Source organism: Oryzias melastigma, linkage group LG24, assembly GCF_002922805.2.
Source record: "Oryzias melastigma strain HK-1 linkage group LG24, ASM292280v2, whole genome shotgun sequence".
NCBI classification, from domain to species: Eukaryota; Metazoa; Chordata; class Actinopteri; order Beloniformes; family Adrianichthyidae; genus Oryzias; species Oryzias melastigma.
Window position 1 is genome coordinate 11932245 of NC_050535.1, and position 23114 is coordinate 11955358.

At 38.8% G+C, this 23114-nt stretch overlaps 1 protein-coding gene across 1 annotated transcript in view; it reads right to left on the minus strand.

Moving 5' to 3' along the window:
* The window catches only part of LOC112158211 (kinesin-like protein KIF26A), a 43117-nt gene that overhangs the window by 13592 nt on the left and 6411 nt on the right, over positions 1-23114 (minus strand). The window contains exons 3-8 of the mRNA XM_036210586.1: positions 9647-9842; positions 8693-8899; positions 6309-6402; positions 5955-6223; positions 4097-4280; positions 952-1108 (exon numbers count right to left, since the gene is read on the minus strand). Of these exons, the coding sequence (XP_036066479.1) occupies positions 952-1108; positions 4097-4280; positions 5955-6223; positions 6309-6402; positions 8693-8899; positions 9647-9842 (1107 nt within the window). The remainder of the gene's footprint in view (positions 1-951; positions 1109-4096; positions 4281-5954; positions 6224-6308; positions 6403-8692; positions 8900-9646; positions 9843-23114) is intronic.

Consider the following 23114-nt stretch of genomic DNA (forward strand, 5'->3'; position numbering starts at 1 on the left):
ATCTCACTTTCATGAGGCCTACTTTGAACTTCATACCATGTGTGATGGAAGGCAGACATATAAAAAACCCTTCCTTTGGAGTAGAATTGCATTAAGAATGACTTCATTTGCATATCAATCAAAGCTTTTCCAGTTTTCTGTTTAACATCAGCATTGAATCTGAAATCTATAAATCGAATTCTTTAGATGGGAAGGGGGGTATCTTTGCTTATCAACTAATTCAAAATATTTCACTGCTTATTTAATTCAGATGTGTAAAAAACATAAAATAAAATCACAGAAGGCTTCTGATCTAAAATCTAAAATCTTCTCTTAAAATGTCATGATAACAAAATAAGTATCAGTATTTATTACTAAATATATTTATACTAAAATATACTTCTAATTAATATATATATGTATATGTTTTACAAATATGTTTTACAAATGAAGCCCTGAGTTCCATATTTGTTATATTTGGGAATATTTTCAGCCAACCCAGACTTTATAAACTTTTATAAACTACACACAAATACATCAAAGTTAAGCTTGGACAGCAAGGTCAAAAATCAATCAATCTATAACACATCCAGCTGCTTTTCTTTTGTTTGCCTTCTTTTCAACACAATGAAATTTCCCTAAACTAGTTTTAAAATGGCACACAAAAAAGGGAAACATATTTAGAGGAAGGAAATTGTGTTTTCTATGGAGAAAAATATTAAAAGGAAGACAAATGAAGACAGCTCCACAGAACAATGGGTTTGACTAATAGATACCCAAAGGAATGACCATAGTTGTCAATTAGCATTAAAAAGTGTCTGATTCATCAGCATAAACAATCATTTAAAACTAGCTGAGTACTCATTAAAAATGCATTGGTTTCTGTCAGCCTGTTCCACTGCTCTGCCCTCTCTGGGACCACTTGTCCATCTGTCCTGGTTTCATTAAGATGCTGGGAGTGTGAGCTGGTACCTGTAGGGAACGTGCTTAGCCCCGTTGGCGAGGGCGAGGACGACGTTCCCGAGCGCAGAGAGGGACAGGCACTGACCTCCACCGCCCTCCCTGGTCCTGCTGATGTCGGTCTCGCAGCTCCCTAGGTCCAGCAGGTGGAGGCGGCTTCGGCCCGACACTGAGTTTCAGAAAACAACATCATCACAGCTGAGAAGGGTTTTTCAATAAATTGATCGTCTTATAGACAGACCTTCCATCAATACCAATTTTAATAACTGATTAGATGCCTCAAGGTGTCATTCATCAAAGCAGCAAAAACGGAAATAGTATCAAAACAAACAGTAAAATGGCTTTAGCTTCAGTTTTGATGTACATCTTCTGTCAACAAGGCCGAATTCTGAACAATTAGGACAAAAATCAACCAAATTTTACTATCCTGTTTATTGGATAAAACTAATTGCTGATTTTACAGATGCAAGAAGTACAGTAGGCCTCAGAGAAATTCCCATTGATCTGGATCTGGATGGAGTCATTTCAAGCCCGACTGAGGTCTCAGAGGTGATGAAAGTCATTATTTGTTAAACTCCAGTAGGCCTGAGTGAGTTTCCAAACTAGCTCCCAAGTGAAGGGAACTTGCTCTTATTGAGGGCAGGAAAAGAGGAAAAGAACAAGTACAAAAGGAGTACATGTGGGACAGAATGAAGGGGGACCTGTCTAACTCTGAACGAAAACAAATGCTTGAGGCGCAAAAGACAGGGGTATGGTGGTGGAAACTGAGAGACCGCAGAACATTGGATTGGATTCAGTTGAGAAATCACAGAGCAACAGTTAGTTCATTGAAGTGACTGCAGGAACTGAACCAACACTTGTCCTCCAAAGAAAACAGAAACAGCTTGAAGCTGCTGAATGTCTAAAAGGTTGAAGATTTCCCCAAACAATTTCCCTTAAACTACACTAAGACTTGCTAAAAAAATACATTTAAGATATTTTTTTTTCATTTATAAGCTTTATATAAAGATTTAAAAGCAAATCAACAAACAATTTAAGTTACTTATAAACATAACACTATAAAAAGTCTAAATTATTGATCAACTTTTTTCCATTTTCAGTGAATCATAAATAAATAATTTTACATTATTTTTACAAGAAGGCCTTAATAAATGCCTGAGTGCTGAAATATCACAGTTTTTCTGGATACAAAAATTTACAAGAATTTGAATTAAACAACATCAAGAAGTAGATTTGATAATAAAACTCAGCACTATTGACACGCCTTCTCAGTCCAGTAATTCAAAATGATGACGGTGTGAAAGATCAACTGCCGGCGTCAGCAAGATGTACGGCCGCTCTGCAAACGCCACAGGACACGACCCATGGAGCCTCATTAGACATGCAGATTTATTCCAGCTGTGGACTGAGATGCTTCGACACTAATGAGTGTGGCGGGGGCCTCCCCCGTGACAGGTGGACGCAGGCGGAGGTGGCATTAGCCAAGCTCGTAAATGATCTCGCAGAGCGAGCCTGCGATTCAGCATCAGGCTAATTAGCACGTTAATATGGTGGAAAAGGGAAAAAAAGAGGAAGAAGAGAGGGAAAACAGCTGCAGAGCAAATGAAGGAGGACAAAATGATGAACTCTGAACCCGCCGCCTGTTCACAAAGTTTTCCCCGCTGATGACGAGTCACAATGTTAATTGAAAAAAAGGCTTGAAAACATATTTTACTTATTTTACTTATTTTACTAAGTTTTATGTCAAAGTAAAAATTAATACATATTAAATTGTTTCACAAAATGATAGACATTTTAATTCCTGGCATTGTAACGCCTGGATCCACCCCCAACTGACAGTGGCTAGGATAGGCTCCAGCAACCCCATGATCCAAAAGTGATCATGGGGTTGTAATATGTGGATTGTTCTCGTTTTTCTGTATTGGAGACGCTAGATAGAAGAATATCCTGTTTAAGCATAATAAATCTAACTGTTTCTGGTTTCTTCACTTCAGAATCAGCTGATTCATGTTGATCACATAAACAGCCTAAGAGTTACAATATGTCAAAGGGTTATTTAGGTGTCACCAGTGACATCTCCAGTGTTAAAGGATTAATAACTTAGAGTAGAGGGTTACTGCAGCCGTGAATAAGAGGTTTGGATGGATAGATCATTTTATTATTTATCACATTCTTTGAAAAGCCATACCCTTAAAGGCTAAAAATTGTTTTAAAATGCCTCTAATAAATAATCTTAAAGTAACATCTACTTTAGTCTTTAGGCTTCTGGTTCCACAGAGGAACACAGACTTATGGGAAAAATGGTGTATCCTTTTATTTTTCCTTTTCTTTCAGAAAAATCTGGCAAGTTTTTTTATATGAAAAGTTTTGAAATATTAATCTTTCTACTTGTAGTCCATGATTCTTTAATGTAACCAATCTATTGTTTTCCAAATGATTTAATAAATGGTTTTGCTGCACAATAGTTGACAGAATCTCATTTCAAGGTTATACCAAGGTTTCTTTTATTGTTGATTTTTGTCAATGTTGAGTCATTTGATGAAAGAAAATACTTGATTTAATTGCCTTTTTGTTTATTACACAAGCTTGTGTAACTTTTAGCTTTCAAAAATTTATGAGAAAATCTTAATATATTTTTTCAATTCTTATGTAGACTTGTAAACAGGTTCAAATCCCCCAACATAAAAGCATTTGGTATTTTTAGTCGCTAAGAATGGGTGATTCCATTTTTATGTTTTGTTTTAGTAAACTTTAAACTACAACATGGTCTTCATAAATGTGACGTGATGGTATAACCAAAGAGGACGTACGTTTTTTGAAGAACCATCAAGTCAGTGGCCTAATAGAGAGTGTCCAGCCTAAAAATGGTAGATTGTGACTTCAAATCCACGGTCAAGCCATAGCAAGACTCTAGAACCCTATGCCTCCATGTTTGACACTCAGCATTAAGTGGTTAGGTTGTGACGTTATACCAATGGATGTGTCTGACCCAGGGGATGGTTCAAACGCGCCGAAAAAATTTCACACATCCAAACGTGTGACAGCTAACAGGACTTGAAGTTGTTTTTCCATTAGGGATTCTTTGCATTTATGATCAGACCTCAGTGACTCTCAAATCTCTGGTTCTGTGTTCTCCCTCAGCCTGTCTGACACCGACCTGCTGCCTTGAGGCTCTTGTCCAGCTTCTCCTGGCACAGGTGTAAAGTAAACAGGAAGTGCGAGTTTCTCCGGGCCTCCTCGTCACTCGGCACACGATTATTCCTTCTTTCTGCCAGGGCGGCGTCCAAGAAGAAGGCAGCCCGCTCAGCGTTGGTCACCCAAAGCTCTGTTTGGTTCAGAAGCTGAAGAGACATTACGGTTGATGATGAAGCTAAATCATCCTTGCAAAAGGTTTGCTGTTCGTCATGCTACAAAACACATCAATTTAATCTGAAACCTGACAAAACTCTATCTTAAAAATTAAAATTAAATCAAACTTTTAGCATCTTTTAGATGTAGAAGTCACACATTTAAAGGATTTGATCAATTTGTATTCACATCAATCAACAGTGACTGGCAGTTTCTACGATAAAAGATCAGAGGGAATATTCTTCAGTTCTGTGATCCACAGTACTCTTTGTGAACGTTTACTTCCTAAAGTTGAAAAAAATCAGAAAAGTGCATTCTTCTTGTATTACTTGTATTTAGTCCCTAATATTTGTAATTTCTGAGACATCTTTTGCATTACTGCTTATCTCCGAATGTGATTCTGACCTAGATTTTTCGTCGTTTTGCATCTCAATCTTGAGTTGCTTTAAATAAAAGTCTTTGGATGAAAGCAGCAGAAGACAGAAACCCAACACATCAAACACAAGTAAGATGTGAGGTATGTAGATGTAATGGACTTGTGTTTCATGTAAGTCTCAGACTTGACTTCCATGTCAGAGAAGATGAAAGTTGTTTGTGAACAAGTCTATTTGATGATTTAATTTCTCCTGTTTCTGCAAAAAGCTGTCAGTTTACTTCTTTATTCCTGTAGTGTCAACTCAATAAATGCACCAAGTAAAATCTCTACTACTTTGATGGGATATATGCATGCTTTTGGACCAAGAAAGTCTTAATAAATTGGATTTGGAAAAGATTACCAAACAGACTTATTCTTTTGCTGGATTCATGTTCACTCCAAGTGCTCTTGTAGCTCTCTGGCAGCCATTCCAAGTCAATGAGATCCTTTCACCTGGTTTCCTGTTTTTTGGGATTCTCCAGGTGAGTTTTATTTTTTCTAAGTTCTTACTCAAAAGGTGAAACCCCCTTCTCCTTAGTTTTACTCCCCCTTGTTTGGACAGTCCACCAGCATTCACACATTGATGAACTGCAATCGGGTTCTCTTGCAAGTGACCCCAATTTTGAGTTTTATGTTTGCTTCATGTTTCAGCACCTGGGTGGCTCAGTGGGCGAGGTGAAGGGCGGGCACGCAGGAGCCCTGGGTTCAATTCCCAGGGTTGTCCACTGATCTCCATTCAGATTGGGTCCCAAGGCAAGACCCTTGACACTGCTGCCTAACTGGGTCCCTGTGCCCCTCAAGTACAGGGTTGTATCAGGAAGGGCATCCGGCGTAAAAAACTCTGCCAAATCACTGATGCGAAACAGTGGGTGCTGTTACGCTGTGGCGACCCCGAAAGGGATAAGCCGAAAGTGAACTACCATCTTTGCTTCATGTTTTGGAACTTTAATCGCTACTACTCAAGGAAGAAGCCTCTATTCAATAGAGGTAGATACAACAGACCAATATTGGCCTTACAAATACTGTACTTCATGATACACTAGCCATGAACACAACAATTCCATTTTCATAACATCCCTTGAGCCTCAAGGGAACTACAAGACACACTTCCGCTCTTGTCTATGACCCTTCATGGGTCCAGACGAACCAAAACAAGCAGTGTCCATACAGGTGCACATTACTTTACTGATTACTTGTTCGGTTTTTATTTTGTTTCCTTTGAAAAATGACAACAGGGCGAATCTATTCCTACCTGGGACCCACAAACAGGGTCTTCCCGCAGCACCACAGTAGGGCCTCGTGCCTCCCGTTGACCTCCAGCTGATGTCGCAAGCTCAGCCAGGAGGTCTGTCAGCGTCTCCTCCCTTCCAGAGATCTCCACCGCTGACACTTTGACAGAGAATCGAGTTCCAGACTTCTCTTTGCGCTCTTCGATCACCTTAAAGAGCCAGGAGATCGCTGTGGGGGCCACGCCCAGACTCTGTGTGGAGCAGTCCCGACCGATCATGGTGTACGTCTTACCTGGGGAGGGTGGAGCCAGAGCACACATGAGGCAGGATGTTATGTCAGACTGTACAGGTGTGTGAGTTGTGAAAAATACAGTCACCTAGGTCGGCGTGTCCGTAGCCGAATATGCAGCCATCTGCTCCGTTCACCACAGACTGGATGACCTCCGCCACCGTGGCCGAGCACACTTCAGCCTGTCAGCACACAGGTACAGTCTGAACCCACAAAGTCTTAACATTTGAAGAGAATTTTGTAGAATTTAATTAAAAATTAAAAACTAAAATGAAAAAAAGTATTCAAAAAGATGCTAAAGTTATAAACATCGCCCAAAATGTAGATCAGTGAGAAATTACTGTCACCACGACTAACAAAATCAGCTCAAAGGACGAATAAAAAAGATGGAAAGGTTCAACCTAAGTTCAAACTACATCTTCTGGATCTTAAAATGCAGGATATGGGAAAGAGAAATGTACTGGAGTCTGCAGTTGTTGCATAAAGAGTTTTTTTTCTCTAGCGGTGAACTCAAACCCACGCAGACACTCTGTGATCTGTCTTCTGAGGGGATAAACAAGCTGCTGCAGAGGTGACACCTCTCTGATGAAGAGCTCCAACTCTGGCGCTGTGCCTGGAATTTATTATCAGAATTTATGTCTCTGGGATTTGCTTTGTACAAACTTTGAATTCCAACGTCTGTAAATTTTTTTTGTTCTATCAGAAGTCAGACTTTACAGTCACTTATGCCATTTTTGTGCCTCACCAACAGTATTTACTTTTTTAATTGGGTCTAAGTTGTAAAATATTTGCAGAGGCTTGTATTTTCAGTTTCGAAGCAAAAGGCTTTGCATACTATGACAGCCTGTTGGGTGGAGGACGACAAAAGTGTCACATTTTTATTTTGTTTGCTTCCACATTTGTTGAAATCGAACTGGATGCTCAAGTGGAGGCAATATAACAAGCCATCCATCCATCCATCCAACCATCCATACATCCATCTTCTGCTGCTCATTGGGACCAGGTTTTAGGGTTAGCAGTCTAAGCAAAGATGGCCAGACTTCCCTGTCCCGGGTCACTTCCTCCAGCTCCTTTGGTGAGCTCCCAAGACATTCCCAGACCAGCTGAGAGACATAGACTTTTCAGGGTGTTCTGGGTCTTCCCAGAGCACCTCTCCACGGAGGCGTTTAGGAGGTATCCAGACCATAAACCCAAGCCACAACAACTGGTTGCTGTGGATGTGGAGAACCAACGGTTCTCTGGGTGAACGAGATTCTCATCCTATCTCTAAGGAAGTGCCCCTGCAGCCACCCGATGGAGGAAGATCATTTTGGCTCCTTGTTCTTGAGACCCTTCCTGCTAATATTAGGCAAAGTCGGAGTACACCTTTAACAGGTTGCCATTCCGTTCAAAGGTCACACAACTGCTCAATCGCTTTCACATGTAGCAACAATTTAGAGTCATTAATTGACCTGTGAAGCTGGATTGCCCAGAGGAAACACACATGCACAAAGAAAACATGCAAACTCTCCACAGAAAACTCAGCGAGGATTCAAACTAGGACTTTATCACTGTGAGACAAGAGAGATAACCACTGCCACCATGCAGCTGATCAGTTGAACAATCTATGGAGCTGCATAAAGAAGCGCAGACATAGTCACAAACTAGATTTCCGAGTGTTATATTGTTCAAATGATATATTCTTATAAAATGTGTCACTTTCCTAGTACCCCTCCAACATTTCTGTGATTTGATACTCTTTATATTTGCTCTACAGGATGTTTTTTTCCCTCTTTGATCTACTTTTACTCTTGGCCAGAGGTCTAAAACCTTTGGTGCTGAAAGATCCATTAAGTCCAATTTTTTTACAGATCAAAACCATTTTGTCTTTATTTTTGTAGCCATTTATTTCTAAAACATACATTTAAAATAAGTATAATAATTGCTTTTTTTAATAACAGTTTGTAACTTATTTTACTTTTGACCAGAGCACATAATTTACTATCAAAATAAAATGCATCCTGTGTCAAATGAGCAAGAAAATCAAATCAAATATGGCATTTTATATTTTTATGACTTCGGTGTACTCTATCCATTTTCTCTTTTTTACTATCAAATATAAACATGATTGCTGTAGATTATGTTTTAATAAATATATTTGTGCTTTAACCATATCCCAATAATAAACTACTCTTACCATTATTTTTCTTAGTTTTCTGGCATGTTAAAATTCTACATATAAATGACAAAACTTAATTACCCAAAAGAAATTAACTACAAACTTTTAATTTACTGAAATCGTTAGCATTTTGGTTCAATGCCAATGGAGGGATGAAAGGGCTGCATGTGGCTCCGGAGCCTGAGGTTACAGACTCCTGCTCTTGACAAATAAAAACTTAAATTTGTCCCAAACAGCCCACTGTGAAACTGTGAAAGCACCTTAAGTGGAACAAAAGGTGTTCCAACAGAAGAACAGACTTGAATTTCTCCTACTTGTGATGCGTCTTGTGAGAAGACGGCATCGAAGTTGAAGGTCTTGGGCGCAGGAGCAGAGGACCTCCTCTGAGTGGAGGATGATGGACCATCTCCTGCTGTCTCATACAGAGTGAGCTGCTTCTTTCTGCTGTCCACCTTCAGGAAGGACATGGACTCTGGAGACCCGGGGCTGGGGACTGAGCAGATCCGAACCGCCACTCTGACCTAAACGCAAACAGTCACTCAACCCTTCTCACCTGAAACAAGTGCTGGTTCTTATGGTAAATCCTCACTCTTTACTGTAGACAAAATGCTACAAGAATGCTGTTTTTGAATCAACCAAATTTGAACATTTTCATGCATATCAAGAAGTGAAAAACTAGTTCTGAACACGCAGATTCTGAAACGGTTGGGCGAAGGCGGGGTATACACCAGACACCACCACACACAAAAAAAAATGTCTTTAGAAAATAACTTCCTAAATTCTCCTAATTAAACTCCAAAGCTTGTGTGAAAACAAATTAACAAGATTTCATTATTTCATTGGCACTTCTGGCTTTCCATAGATTAGTGTGTGATTGCTGTGAGACTGCAGCTGGGCCAATTCTGAACCAACAAAACAGCTGACAAAGATAGAAAAAGAAAAAAAAGCAATTACCAGTACTTCTTTTTACCTTTGATGTTTTCTGGCCAAAATGTATGTTTCATTTGAAAAAAGCTGCTGATAAAGTCCATTGGGATTCCTCATGGGAGTTTTCTGTCATCAGTCTGGAGCTAAAATGCTCTCCGATTGAAGAAAACAGCTCTCTACAGTGCAATAAATGCTACAGATCTGCTGGCAGTCTCTTTTTTCAGCTCACTTAAGGTAGTTCCATTCATTTCTCTTGGCCTCTAATAGGACTTTTATGCTTAAAAATTGAGTTGTAGGATTGGGGGGAAAACAGGGAGGTGGGTAACTTTACTGCATCTTACCTTCCCCATGGCAGGCGTGTCCTTCACCTTCGATCCGGCTCGGAGGAGGCATGGTGGGACGGCGGGAGGCGACAACTGCAGAGCCCCGCTGAAGCCCCCCGTGTACAGCAGTGGTGGGCTGGGACCCTTGGCGGACTGGGAGGAGGGCTCGAGCTGGGACTTTCTTCTGCGGGGCAAGCTGAACTTCTGAGCCGCCCTGACGGTGCGAAACGACAAAGACACAAAAGTTCAAGTCCCATCCCAAACTGCAGATTTCTCATTTGTTGTTTTGTGCCCCCAAATTTTCGTAGTTAGCACACCTGGATGCAATAGCTTAAAAACTGAACCGTTGAATTAAATTGTGAGAGCAAAGGCAGCCAAAAAAAGTGCTTTGAAGAAGTTCATAACAGATGAACTGTCTTTGTTCTTCCATTTATTGTCAAATATATTTTAGCAAAATATGGCCTCCATAAACTGAGTGCTAGATTGCAGAGGTATGTTGGCCGTTGCTTAACTGGGGAAGCTTGATCTCAGATCATTAGAGAGGAAGAGTGTCCCTCCTCCTCCTCCTCCTCCTGTTCCGATCAGAAAACAGAGCGTGAAATTGCAGCCTCCATGAAGGACGACAGCGAGTAGCCTGCAGGGATACATGCAGAGCGTGTCCAACTCTGGATGCATAAACGGCAGCACTGCGGGCTGAACGCACAGGTCTGTGCGGTGTAACAACACCATGCAGTGATATTTACTCTTCGTTTGCTGGTATAAAGTAAGACAGCAAACATATTAAAACTGTGGGTTAAAAGGTATACAAAAGGGAGATTCAGATGAAACTTGAAGATTTATGTGACTATGTGTGATTTTGTGGCACTTTTACAACTTTACTTTGAATTCAGTTATTTATTTGAGTCAATTTTCTTTGATATAAATACCTAGTCTTCATGGAACGGGCCTACAGTTTGCCCCCAGGTCGGTTTAAGCAGTCTAATAATAAAAGTGAGATGAAGATGATAAAGTGATGGATGTCCTCTGTGACTCGTCTGAACTGTATAAACTGTTTCCATCAGCTTCATCTCTTGTCACATTTTTATTGATTTAGACAAAAATATTTTCAGAAATAATATTTTAGTGAGTCGTGCAGTGTTTTTTTAAACCAGGGTTAAGGGCGAAATAATAGTAGCAATTATAAAACTATATTGCAGAAACGTATTTGTTCACATTAGACGATGTTTGACAGCTTAAAAGGCTTTAGACCACAATCTGTTTTTCAGTTTGACATCTTTCTTCTGGAGGATGTTCTGAACCTCTGATGCACCTCAGACTGGATTTATCCGAGCAGGCTTAAGAAAGCTGTTTTAGCATTCACTAGATGAAATTTGAGGTACTAACAAGGACCAACGCCTTTAGTAACCTGCTATTAGAAGGTGTACAGCATCACAAAAAAAAATAGATTTCTGGCAGATTTCTTTGCTGAAATATGTCATCGTTTTACCAGACAGCAGTGGATGCAGTTTGTTTTTTCCCCAATAAAAACAGTACTTTTATTTTTTGTTAGTTTATTTTTGTGACAACAAACTAAGAAAAAAAACTTGATATGAAGGTTGTGAAGTGGCTTATACATGATAAGAAATCTGCTGAAAAACAGTTGTGGTTGATGATTTATTTACTTAACTATTTAATCGTTTATGAACTAGTTCTTTTTAGAGTTTTCGAATGTCATTTTCTTTAAGTGCACCTCAAAAAATTCAAGAAAAGTAAAATGTTAAGGAGTCGATATCTCTCCGTGGCTTTTAGTCCCAGTTTAGATTGAAGAAGCTGGGCTCTAGGAGTGCGACCGATTGGATCAAACATGCGACCTAATTTCTCAATGATGGGATCAATAAAATCTCAGGTCGCTCCACTGCACCCAGCCATTCTGGGTATAAAAACAGGAGGAATTCTAATGGTGTAGCTAAAAGCATACATTAAAGTCCCACTCGAGCTATATTCTTTATCTATTATAAAATTGTTTCTAGCAGTTCTTCAAGTATGATTATCCAGTTTTTAGCAAAAATTGAAAATGTCGGTTTTTTAGACATATTTTCTGCAGAACTGAAGTAGTTAATCTGAAATTCACCTCTGAGTTGAATTTGGCACAGAAGTTAGCCTACACTGATATCCCATCATCCCTTTGTTTACCCCACTAGCTTACAGCCCCTCACCTCCAGGGTAACATTAGATTAGCAAAAAAAAATGAACTCTGCTCTGAGAAACCAATGGATCGAATGCATTGGTCACAGAAACATCAATTAACATGAGATAATTAGCTAAAAGGAGAAAGAATCAGGATTTTGGAGGAAGTTCGGTCCATAAAGATCTTCACCTCCTCATCTAAGCTGACGTCCAGCTCAAAATGACACAGCTGGACATCACAGATATTGCTTGAAATTTTTATGTAGTAGCAGTAAAGATTTACGATAGCGAGACACAGAGCTATCATGATCAGACAGAGGCGGGGCTACTCATCTTAGCACCATAATCCACGCCCACCCACAGGAGATAGTTAGATCTACATGAAAAGGGGCTTTTAAAGACATTTGGTTTTGGGATTTTGGTTAAAAACTTAATAACCATAATTAAAACACTACTGGGAACATTTTTTTAAATAAAAAAACATTTCATAGGGGGACTCTAAGCTTATATTTTTGTTCTAAACCAATCATGTGTGAAAGGAGCAAGTCTTCCTATGATAGTCCTTCTATGATAATCCACCTATGATTGGCCAGAGTTCAAATAAATGTGTGCGGACTTTGTTTGAAAATGCTGCAGTCAGTGAGGTTAAGTAGCTAGCTCTGTCAAATAAACACAGTGGACGTAACCAGATAATGAAAGCAGATTAAAGGACAGATCAATAAGAACAATAAGTGAGCCAGTAAAATGGTGGATGCAGCGGCTACGAAAAAGATATTTGGCAGTGTAGTCATTGCAAATAGTTAGAGCCCTTGGAAGGGAACCAGAGAAGGCTGAAAGGGGTAAAGCGTAAAAGAGAATACTTAGAAATGCTTCAAGAAAAGAGGACAAGTCCAGCTACCATGACTCAACAGAACAATCTTGCCTGTATGAATGAAAACTGCCATTGACATCTGTTAAAGTCTCTAAAACTAGAGATTTAAATATGTAACAAAATTCAGATAAGGCATAAGACATGGTGCAAGACATCTCATTAAAGATCTGTACAAACCAGTTGCTGCATTTTGCCTAACATTTCTCATTAGACACATGTAGCACAGGGAGAGAGCAGGACAAGTTTAGCACAAATCTATGTTTATAAGTCAGCTTGTTGGTTGAATTTTCATATATTAATCAGTAGTTTTTTATTTTTATTTTATAATAAACTAAATAAACCGGTCCCATCCTTCTAGGGAATATAATTCATTTATTTGCTGGATCTGCAAGTACAGTTGTAGCACATTAATTTCAATTGTTTCAATTTTATTATCAATGTTAAATTCAAATAAATATATAAATATATAAAGTGTCAAGAAAAAGTCTTTACGTGGATGACAAAAGCTCTCATCACATACCAAAGACATGTGAAGTGGACCTGCAGTAACTATGTGGGAGTGGTAGAGTCACCAGCTCCAGCATCAGGTGTTAGTTCAGTAAGAAAATTAAATACAAAGTATGCTCATCAATAATAATAAAAATAATAATATCACCAAAAGATATTTCTCAGTTACTCTAAAGATTTTGATTTCTGAACAAGACAAACAAAGGTAATTCTGCTGGTTTGAAACCTTGGGACCAAATTACTTACTTTGAAACACCACTGATATGTAGAAATCAAGTTGGCAATAATAGAGAAAAATAGTCTAGTTCATTTTTTATTACATGTTACATATCGGTATCAGAGTGTTAAAAAAGTCTCCTGAACAAGTATTAAAAAATACCAGTGTCCAGGAACTCTATGTAATAGAAATGTATAAAAAGAAAAAAAGATAAAATGACCTATTTTTAACATAGACTTATATTATAAAAATAGTCTTATTTTCTTAGATTGTTTTACTCACAGTTCTTTCCAGTCCATTATCTGTTCAGACTTCTCTGCCGTGATGTAGAACCACGTGTTAGCTCATCTTTATCTCCAGTCATGTTCTTCAAAAACCACATTCTTCTTTAACCACCGAGGCTGACCGTCAGCAAAAGAGATAAAACCTTCAGGAGAACAGATGCTCTGATGGTCCAGCTTTCATTAAGATCCAGACATTCAAGTTGTATCAAGAAATGTCCATCGGTTTCTTGTTCCACCTTGCAAAGTTGGATTCTATTATGAGCTGATCGCACCAAAACTTTCTAAGAAAAAAACTCCAGATTTACTAAAATCAACATTGCTATCCAGTGACCTCAGTGGCGACGTATTCATTCATCCTTCCCCAAAAATACATTAAAGAGTCTTCCAGGGACCTTAAGTCAACAACTTGTTGCTCTAAACTTTTTAAAGACTTTCAAGTTTTGCAACCTGACTTGATCCAGAGCTGTCCCCCCTAAAAAAACCTCTGGTGCTGGGATATCCATTCACAATCGGTGAGGAGGGTTCTTGAACACTAAACTCCACGACATTCATGGATCATAGTGGCTCACCTCTTAGTTTTATTCATTCATCAGTCAGATGAACTCCTATTAAGTTCTTCTTCTTGGTTTTCTTTCCTCTGAATTGAAAGTCTTCAGTCTTTTTAGTTGTTAGTGTTCCCAGAAAATTAAAATCCCATCAACTCCAATTGGTTGTTAAAACATCATCAGGTCCTGCTGACATTTATAGTCCATTATTCCGTCCCCTCGTAAAATGGGACATTGCTTTTCTAAAATGTGTCCTTCATCCATGGCTTGATCCTCATCAACATGAAACAGCTTTTTTTAACTGAGGTAAATCCCATGAAACTTTTCAGGCTCCGCTCGGTTGAACCGACATCCACACTGGGAACTTTTCCAACCATCCATCCGTATCCTCGCTCCTCCTCTCTAACTGGCAGCGGGGGACCAGAGTCCAACCACAAAAAGTTAAAGTCCGCAAACAAAGTTGTAAATCAGATCCTTAGAGGTAAACAAACATCTTAGAGGCATCCATTCATTTTTAACTTGCAGTTTTTCATTTGTCGATCCAATACAGACGTCCATCCACCTTTATTCCATCTCTTTCCTCAGGAATCAGTGGCTTTCCTCCTTTAATCCACATTTTATTCTCTTAGTAACAATTGTCTCTGTCCTTCATTACTTTACCTGTCCTCCCCTTCTGCTTTTATTTTTTTAAGTTTTTTCCTCCCTTTTCTTTGTCCTCTCCTCCAACTTTGCCCTTCTCTTCTACTCCATCCTAAATCATTTCCTTGTTCAGTCTCTTCACCTGCCCGACCTTCCTCTCTTTTTCTTCCACCTCTTCCTCACCCTCTCCTCTCTCCCGGCGCTCCTCGATCTGTTCCTGCCGTCTGTATCGCAATGCTGTTCCTCTCCACCCTTCCAGCCTCCCTCCTCCACCTCCTCTTTTGATTCCAGTGGAGAGAGAGAAGGAAGGAGGGATGAAAGGAGGCAAAGGGGAGAGAAAGGACTGACACAAGAGGTAGAAATAAAGTAGATTCCAGCCTCTCGCTGCTGTTTGGTTGCCAGGAAACACTGGCGAAGTTCCAGGCTTCCTCCCTCTTCCTCCTCCTCCTTCTCCTCCCTACCTCTGTCTGTCCATCTGCATCTCTCACCTTCCCTCCTTTCTCTTTTCCAAACCCAACCCTTTTTTTTTTTTTCTGCCGACACGCTGCAGCCACGAAAAACGGCTTCACACACACACTTGATATGCTGCATGAATACTTCATGAGATGACTGACACCCCCACCGCTGGACTTCAAAGACGCGCGTGTGTGCGTCTGTGTGAATGTGTGTGTGCGCAGACAGCATGTGCATGCATGTTGGCGTGTGTGTTTGGGGGGGTGTGATAACCTTGCAGAAAACCCACATATTAGGTGACTGATTTGAGGCAAAAAAAAATTTTTAGGATGTGAATGACAAAAAACAAACAAATGCAGCTGCTGTTGCAATTATTTAAATAAATTATGAATTAATTTACTAATTTATTGGTTTACAAAACGTTTTATCAACAGCATTTTACCTTTTTGGAAAATTAATACAGAATCTCTTTTTTTACAATGTATTTAAAGGCATTTACCATCATTTTTTTAAGCAATTAATGTATTTTTTTAATGAATAATGGTGAAGTTTAAACAAACTGTAGAAATTAGGCTGGGCGGGCCACAATCTCCCTGGTCCGCTCCATTCTGATCCAGCTTGCATCTGGTTTTAAGTAGTACGGGTGGATAGTTCTAATATTTCCCACCATTTTTGTTGCACCGGTAATGTTTAGTTGGGGACGTGAGGGGCTGTAAGGTCGCAGGACAGAGTATAAACAAAGGGATGATGGGAAGTAAGTTCAGGCTTACTTTGCACCAAAGGTTCAGTCCACACCCCAGTGGTAAATTCCAAATGTACTATCAAAAAACTTAACAATCACAATTTAAAACCACTAGTGGAAATGCTTTTACGATAAATCAAACGATCACTGAAGTAGAATTAAAGACCTTTAATTTCTCCTTAAATCTAGTTTTGCAGTGGTGCTTTTCTGCCACGTTGAGCCAAAAGCAACATGAAGCTTTCCACTTGTTATGAAGAACAAAATTCTTAAGAGTAAGTTTTTGTCATGTCATGTAAGTTTAATGACTCAAACTTTTTGGAACAAAAGTCTGTCTTCCATATGTCGTTGATCGTGGTTCTCCCCAACTGTAAGTATTGGTGCCTTTTAGTTTGGTTTTGCCAAATAATGTAGTAAATTGAGTCATTCTCTGTGTTCAAGTTATGTCCTCTTGGTTTTCTCCGGATCCTGTCACAAAGGGTTAAATGCTACCAAGTCTGTGTGAATCCATGGTTCCTACTTTGTGTCAAGACTTCTGTTTTGTCACTTTTTTGTCATGTCATGGTTCAGGTTAGTGTTTTTGTCTTGTGTTACCTTAGAATAACAAGCATGAATATCCTTCATCATCACCATTCCTGACACTTCCATTAATACAAGGCCGGCCCTGCTATAGGGGGCGCAACATCAACGTGATTCTATATTATTATTATTATTTTATTTTATTTTTTTTAACAGTTTGATGCACCACTCATTTCATGTAAACAAAGTTATATTTAAAAAACCAGAATAAAATAATTCAAAAGTTTGATGTAATCAATAACTCTGCAGTGCCCCGAAGCTAGCTGATCGCTGCTAGCTTGAGCTGCTAGCTTTGCAGGGGAAAGTGTTTGTGTTAGCCTGGGGGCGGAGCAAACTCTTCCTGAAAGGGGCTGTCTCATGTTGCGTCATAAGGTGAGGAGTCGCTTGTTTTCGTGGGTATGGGAGGGGTTGCTGTTGAGAGTGCAGGTTTTCAATGGATCAAAATACTACTTTGGGGTTGTTTAAATTGAGGAATGAACAGTATAATGCACTTAAAAGCTCAAAAAGTAGATTTTTCAAGGCCCCTTTAAGACAAAGAGTTATCCGGTCCAAGCCCTAGCTGTAACATTTGAGTCCAAGCATCCTGCAGGGGGCGCCAAATTCGTTTTTCACATAGGCCGCCATAGTTTAAATAAATAAATAGAATAAAAAATGACTTGATGTCTTGACAAAACACTTATTTTTGAAAAGTTCTGTAGTTTTTTTGCATTTTGCCTGGTAAAAAATTGTAATTTGTCACATCAAGATTTTACAATGACATAATTTAAGGATTCTAACAGTCTTGACAGAAAAAGACGTATATCCATGTTAGAAGATTATTTATGTTTGGTGCTGGGATCTTTGTCTATTCTAACTTCAAATGACAGTTGAGTTACAAATGACAGCAAAAAAAGAACAAAAGCTCTGAGAGAAGCAGCCCAGTGTAAAGATAAAAGGGTCGTGTTCAGGAGGAGAAAAAAGCAGCAGCTCGTGTCTCAATTTCCCCCCCAGCTTTCATCTGAAAAAGTCTGCTGTGGAAAGAGAGCAGCCAGGTTGTGTCAGCTGCAGCGCTCACTGCCTTTAACTGCAGACTCTGTGGATGTGGGCCATGTTTTCCTTGGGTCACTTGATGACCCGCTCTCAATGCTTTGAATATTTTTTACTGTGAGGACATCCTCAAGGTTTTGAATCATAGTTGTTGTGCATTGCCCCATATGTTTGCTAAATTGTGTTAGAGATATACATGGCAGGACTTTAGTGCATTAATTTGTATTTGTGCCTTTGATCATCAAGCAGAAGTTCATTTCAGGTAGACATAAAACACTCTTTAGTAAAAATGAAATACTGATCCACCTCTATTTTTAGTACTGATGCACAATAAGTGCTTCTCCTTTGATCAGTAATGCAACAAAGTCATGCCTTAAAGATTAGCATGTCAGTTAGGTTGGCGACAGACCCTATGTGATTTGTGAGGCATTCCTTTGAATTGGGTTTGGGGGAGGAGCTTAGGGTTTATCCCGCCCAATCCAACAACACGCTGAAAATTGACGATTTGGATGGAAAAGTAAAGTGAAAGTTTTGTTTGTCCGCGTTTGACTCCACCAACCCAATATTTCTGACAAGAAATATGAAATCAACATAGTAATCTCAGTTTCTAACAATTATCGGGAGAGATAAATAAAACAATTAACATCAAAAACTTTTTTTATATTTGATTGATATTTGGAAGTCAAAAACAAATGTTTTTTTTGCCACCACCTTCCAGTGGTCATTTGAGGAACTGCAATATTTTTTACCAATAAAAGTATCTTATACCTTAAGAGCCTTGGTATTTATTCAAAACTGGTAGTCAGATGACCTGACATTTTAAAGAGATTGTTGCAAATCAATTACTATTTTCCTCAATGACAAAATGACTAGAAATGGGGTTCAATAAGACAAGGGGACACTAACATAAACAATAGATTAGGTAGAGAGCCAACATTGTCTGGAAGATAATCTTTTCTTCCTGTAAAGGTAAACTGGTTTGGTCCAAAATTTCCGCAACTTTGATGTATCAGTTCAAAGTCTGCAGAAACCCCTTTTTGACTTTCACTGACATCTGACTCTGAAAGTCAACCATCCAGGTCTTATTTTGGGGAATGTCAATAAAAATGGCACCACTGTTTAGTCTGAAGCTTTTGGAAGAGTCACTCTGCTTTCTAGAAAGTCAATAGATTTATGGCAACAAGCCAGAAACCCACTTTGGGGGGAACTCAACTCTCTTCAGTGAAGAATTTTTGTTGGGTTTTTTTCTATTTTCTCAGTCAAAGTCTTAGATGCAAAAGCTATCCAAAGACAACATTCCCAACAAGAACAAGACCCAACTGAAGCTTCAAATACCAAATCAGTGGAATTTTATTCTTCCATAAATTTTTAGGAAGCCTAGCTTAAAAATATTATATATTATATAATAATAATATATATTATGATGGAGGAAACTGATTCGCTGTGGCGACCCCTGAAGGGAAAAGCCGAAAGGAAAAGAAGAACGTTAAAAATATTATCTGCAATTTAATAAAATGCTACAGATACCTTGATCACCATTTTTTTCTGGTTTCAATGAGCGTAGACATTTTTATTTCTGATTTGTGACTCAGCTGTTGATTCCTTCTAAAAAGGAAAGTTTCACTAAGATTTTTTTTAATAGTTTGCTAAAGAAATATACAAGTTTTGTGAACAAAAGGCTGTAGTGGCTCAACCCAGTGAATTACTTATATCAAATACTTGGATAATACTGTCATCGTGGACACCTTAAATACAGATGAGTTGCAGCATAAAGTGGACACTTTCTCTTCATGGTGTAAAGACAAGTGTTTGGAACTAAATATGTAAAAAATCGAGAATTTAGCATCTATTTCTACTGCGGCCACTACATAACACACGCTCTGTTGGTAAGTAAGCCCCAAAACGGTTGTAAAAACTAGTGTAACTTGTGAACATGGAAGCTTGACACGCACATGTACGTGCTTTTACATAGACTTTTCATTGGAAGTGGTCACTTGAATGCATATTGCCGAAGACGATGTGAACATATCTTCATCAAGCGAAGTCAGTAGCAATGCTTTTATATTTTTTAGGTCAGTTTTACACTCTTAAATTAGTTATTTCAACAGCCCTGGGTATATTTCGTCTGTATTTTATTGATTGTACTGGAGTTTTGCTGATGATTGTCTTTAATCTGAGTTCCACCGACAAAAGAAGTTCCCACAGCAAATAATGGTAATGTGATTTTGATTTGATTTATTTCGAAACTATACTGGAGGCCATGGTGTTAACATGTCAAATGGAGAAATAAGGACTTTTGCAAATTATAAAACATAAATAAGATGAATCACTGAGCCCATGATGATATAATAAAGCAGAACTATAAAGACAATTGTTGGTATTTTAGTGGGGTTATTGCTGTGTATAAGCAGGACATTCTGTCCAGTTAAAAGCTGCACATTTGTACTATAGTGGGAGCATTTCTTCTACAGCCTGTCTTTTTGGGTGGTCCACCACTTTATCATACTCCCTCCAGCATAAGTGTTTCCTCCTCCAGACTACTGCAACAGAGAAAGTGAAGGACAAAGTACAGCTGAACAGACAGAATAAAACATCTCCTGCTTTTTTATCCCCGCAAAGACTCGATTTCAGGCCTCTGCTCCCGAACGGACAAGTTCTGTGAGACTCGGCTAATGAAACTATTAAAGTTGTATGTTCCTCTTCACTTGAAACAGATTTAGGATCGAAGCTCATCCCACATTCAGCTTCAAGCTCCAACACAGCTGGAAACAGGAGAGTAAGGCGAGATGTGGAGGAGCGGTCCATTATTTAGGGGACAGGATGAGATGAGAACTCTCTGTGGAAGAGTCGTTGTCCTCAGTTTTGTTCAAAGGCGCTATCTGAAGATTTTACTTAAGTTAAAGTAGCAAAACCTCCAAAAAAAGTTAAAAAGCAACCATATAACTACTCCAGTAAAAGTAGAAAAGGTGACAAAAGTACTGAGAACACTTAGAATTTATGTGGAAGCTTGGTAAAGCGTTTGTTCTTTCTCGGTTATTCTGCCTTGTTATGGTATTGTCTTGGTGCTACAATGAGCACAGGCCAAAAAAAAAAATCTCTAACAGCTCCTGCAGCTTTAATTTTTCAGCTGGTACCCGTCAAAATCTTCTGTCTTTAATTGGCTGAGCAACAGCCACTCTTCATTGATGCTGCCCCTTATAAAGATGGAGTAGAAAACTCTGCGCTCCAAAGCCTGGGTACATCCAATTAGAGTTGATGCTGATGATACTTGTCTTTTGCTGAGTGAGTTGGTTGATTTACATCCGAAATGGCCAATTTAGGCCAACTGATTTACTCTTGCTCAACTTAATGATGTAGAAAACGTCTTTTTAAGGGGAGGCAGCCACAAAAGTGAGATTGATCTGATGATACAGTATATCTAACTACTACAGAGTTGACAGAGGCAGCTCTTCGGTACACAAACTCCTATTTAATCCTTGACAGTTGCCAAAGAAGAAAGGGGTTGAGTATTTTTTGTAGGGTTATTGTTTGCTTTGGGACTTTCCACTGCCTTTTTTTAGGTTTCTTATAATTTTGACTTATTTTACATGGGTGTACATCTGGCAGTGACTCCTGTTAGGTTGCAACGAGACCATATGTAAGGTCTAATCTTGCAATCAAGCAAGAGGAAAGCTTGCTTGATGGTTTGATTGCTATATCTATCCATCCATTTATCCACACTCTGTTTATCGATTTACCCATGTGTAAATTAATATTGTTAAATGGGTCAATAAATAAATGGGTAAACCACTCATTGCTTATTTATTAGTGAATGAATAGATAAATTAAACCATTCATTCATTCATTTACAGGTTATCTATCCATTAACCCGTTATCCATCCATTTATTTTCTCCATCTCTCCTCCATCCATTTCCTCATTATCTATTAATTTAGTTTTTTATCCGTCCATTAATTTACAATCAATCTATGAATCAACCCATCCATCCATCCTTTCCTCTGTCCATGCATTTACTCATTTATTTATTTATTCACAATTAAGCCATTTATTAACCCATACATCTGCTTTGGCAGTGTTAAACTGAGTAGCCTGAAAATTATCCCTAATATACAAATTAATCTGTGTTATATTTGTCTCTCCTCACAGGTAACAGAAACAAACAAAGCATTTTTTTGTAAATGGGCGTGCTCAAATGAACCACAAGCAAATATCTTGCTCATGTAATATATATAAAAAAAATGACCCCAATCTTCATCACAAAAAAATAACAAGTTGTGTTTTTGTTTTGAAGATAAAGATTCTCTTTGAAAGCTTATTGTGTGTCTAGATGTGCAAATGATGTTGAAGGGCATACTGAAAAATCCATATCAGTTTGGGTCAGACAGCAAACAGACGTCCTCTCAGATGGAATGTCACTGCTGTCCAAGTAGGGATTAACATGTTTCACCATCTGGGCATCGCAATCAGCTGCTCCCCAGTTACCTTCATTTCAGCCATCTTTGACTGGGATATGTGGGCCTTCCAGGGCCAAGCCTGCTGTGATTGAAGCCTTTCTGCTCCGTCCACCTTCTGTACAAACAGCAACTGAGAGGGTCCAGATTACATTTGCCTTATCGCGTTTCTGAATTTGTTAATCAGATTTTGGCCCCACTTCAAAATTTAGCTCCTGTGGAATTTGTATGTTTGGCCACATGAAAAATGATTGATATCTTTAGCTGCAACACAACAGTAAATATAGTCTAACTGCTTTATTAATCACATACAAGCTCACCTTACTGGGCCAAATAGACAAGAAAAAACACAAATAAAACAAGGGAAAAAAATAATACCTTAGTCACGCAACTCTTTTTGTGATTTTATTTTTAAGATACGGCTGCTCTTGTTGGTCTTAAAGTCCCCATATGACCATTTTTATAATTGGAAAAAAAAATCTTAGTGTTTTCATTATGATTATGAAGTTTTAAACCAATATCCCACAACCAAATAACTTAAAAAGCCATTTTCATGGTGATCTGAAGCCTGTTTCCAAAATTTCCTCTGAGGGGGCATGGCTTTTGGAGCTCAGATGAGCAGCTGATTCTGTCCATGTGGGCAACAGTTGTGTGTGATGTCCTAGTGCAAGGAGTCCTTCAAATGGAGTGTCGTGAACATTATTTCATGGTAGCTATTGATCTTGATCCCACCGTCTGCTTATGATAGCTCTGTGTCTCGCTAGCAGAAATCATCAACGCTGCTGCATAAAATGGCAAGCATTATGGGTGATGTCTAGCTGCATCGTTTTGAGCCGAATCTCAGCTCGGACGAGGAAGTGAAGGGCTTTAAAAAAAAAAACATTCTCAGTAGTGTTTTCATTATGTTTATGAAGTTTTTAACAAAAGTCCCACTCGATGATGTCACCAATAGCCGACAATTAGCTACGCTAGCCCGGAGCTTCCAGCACTCAAATATACATAACAACAGT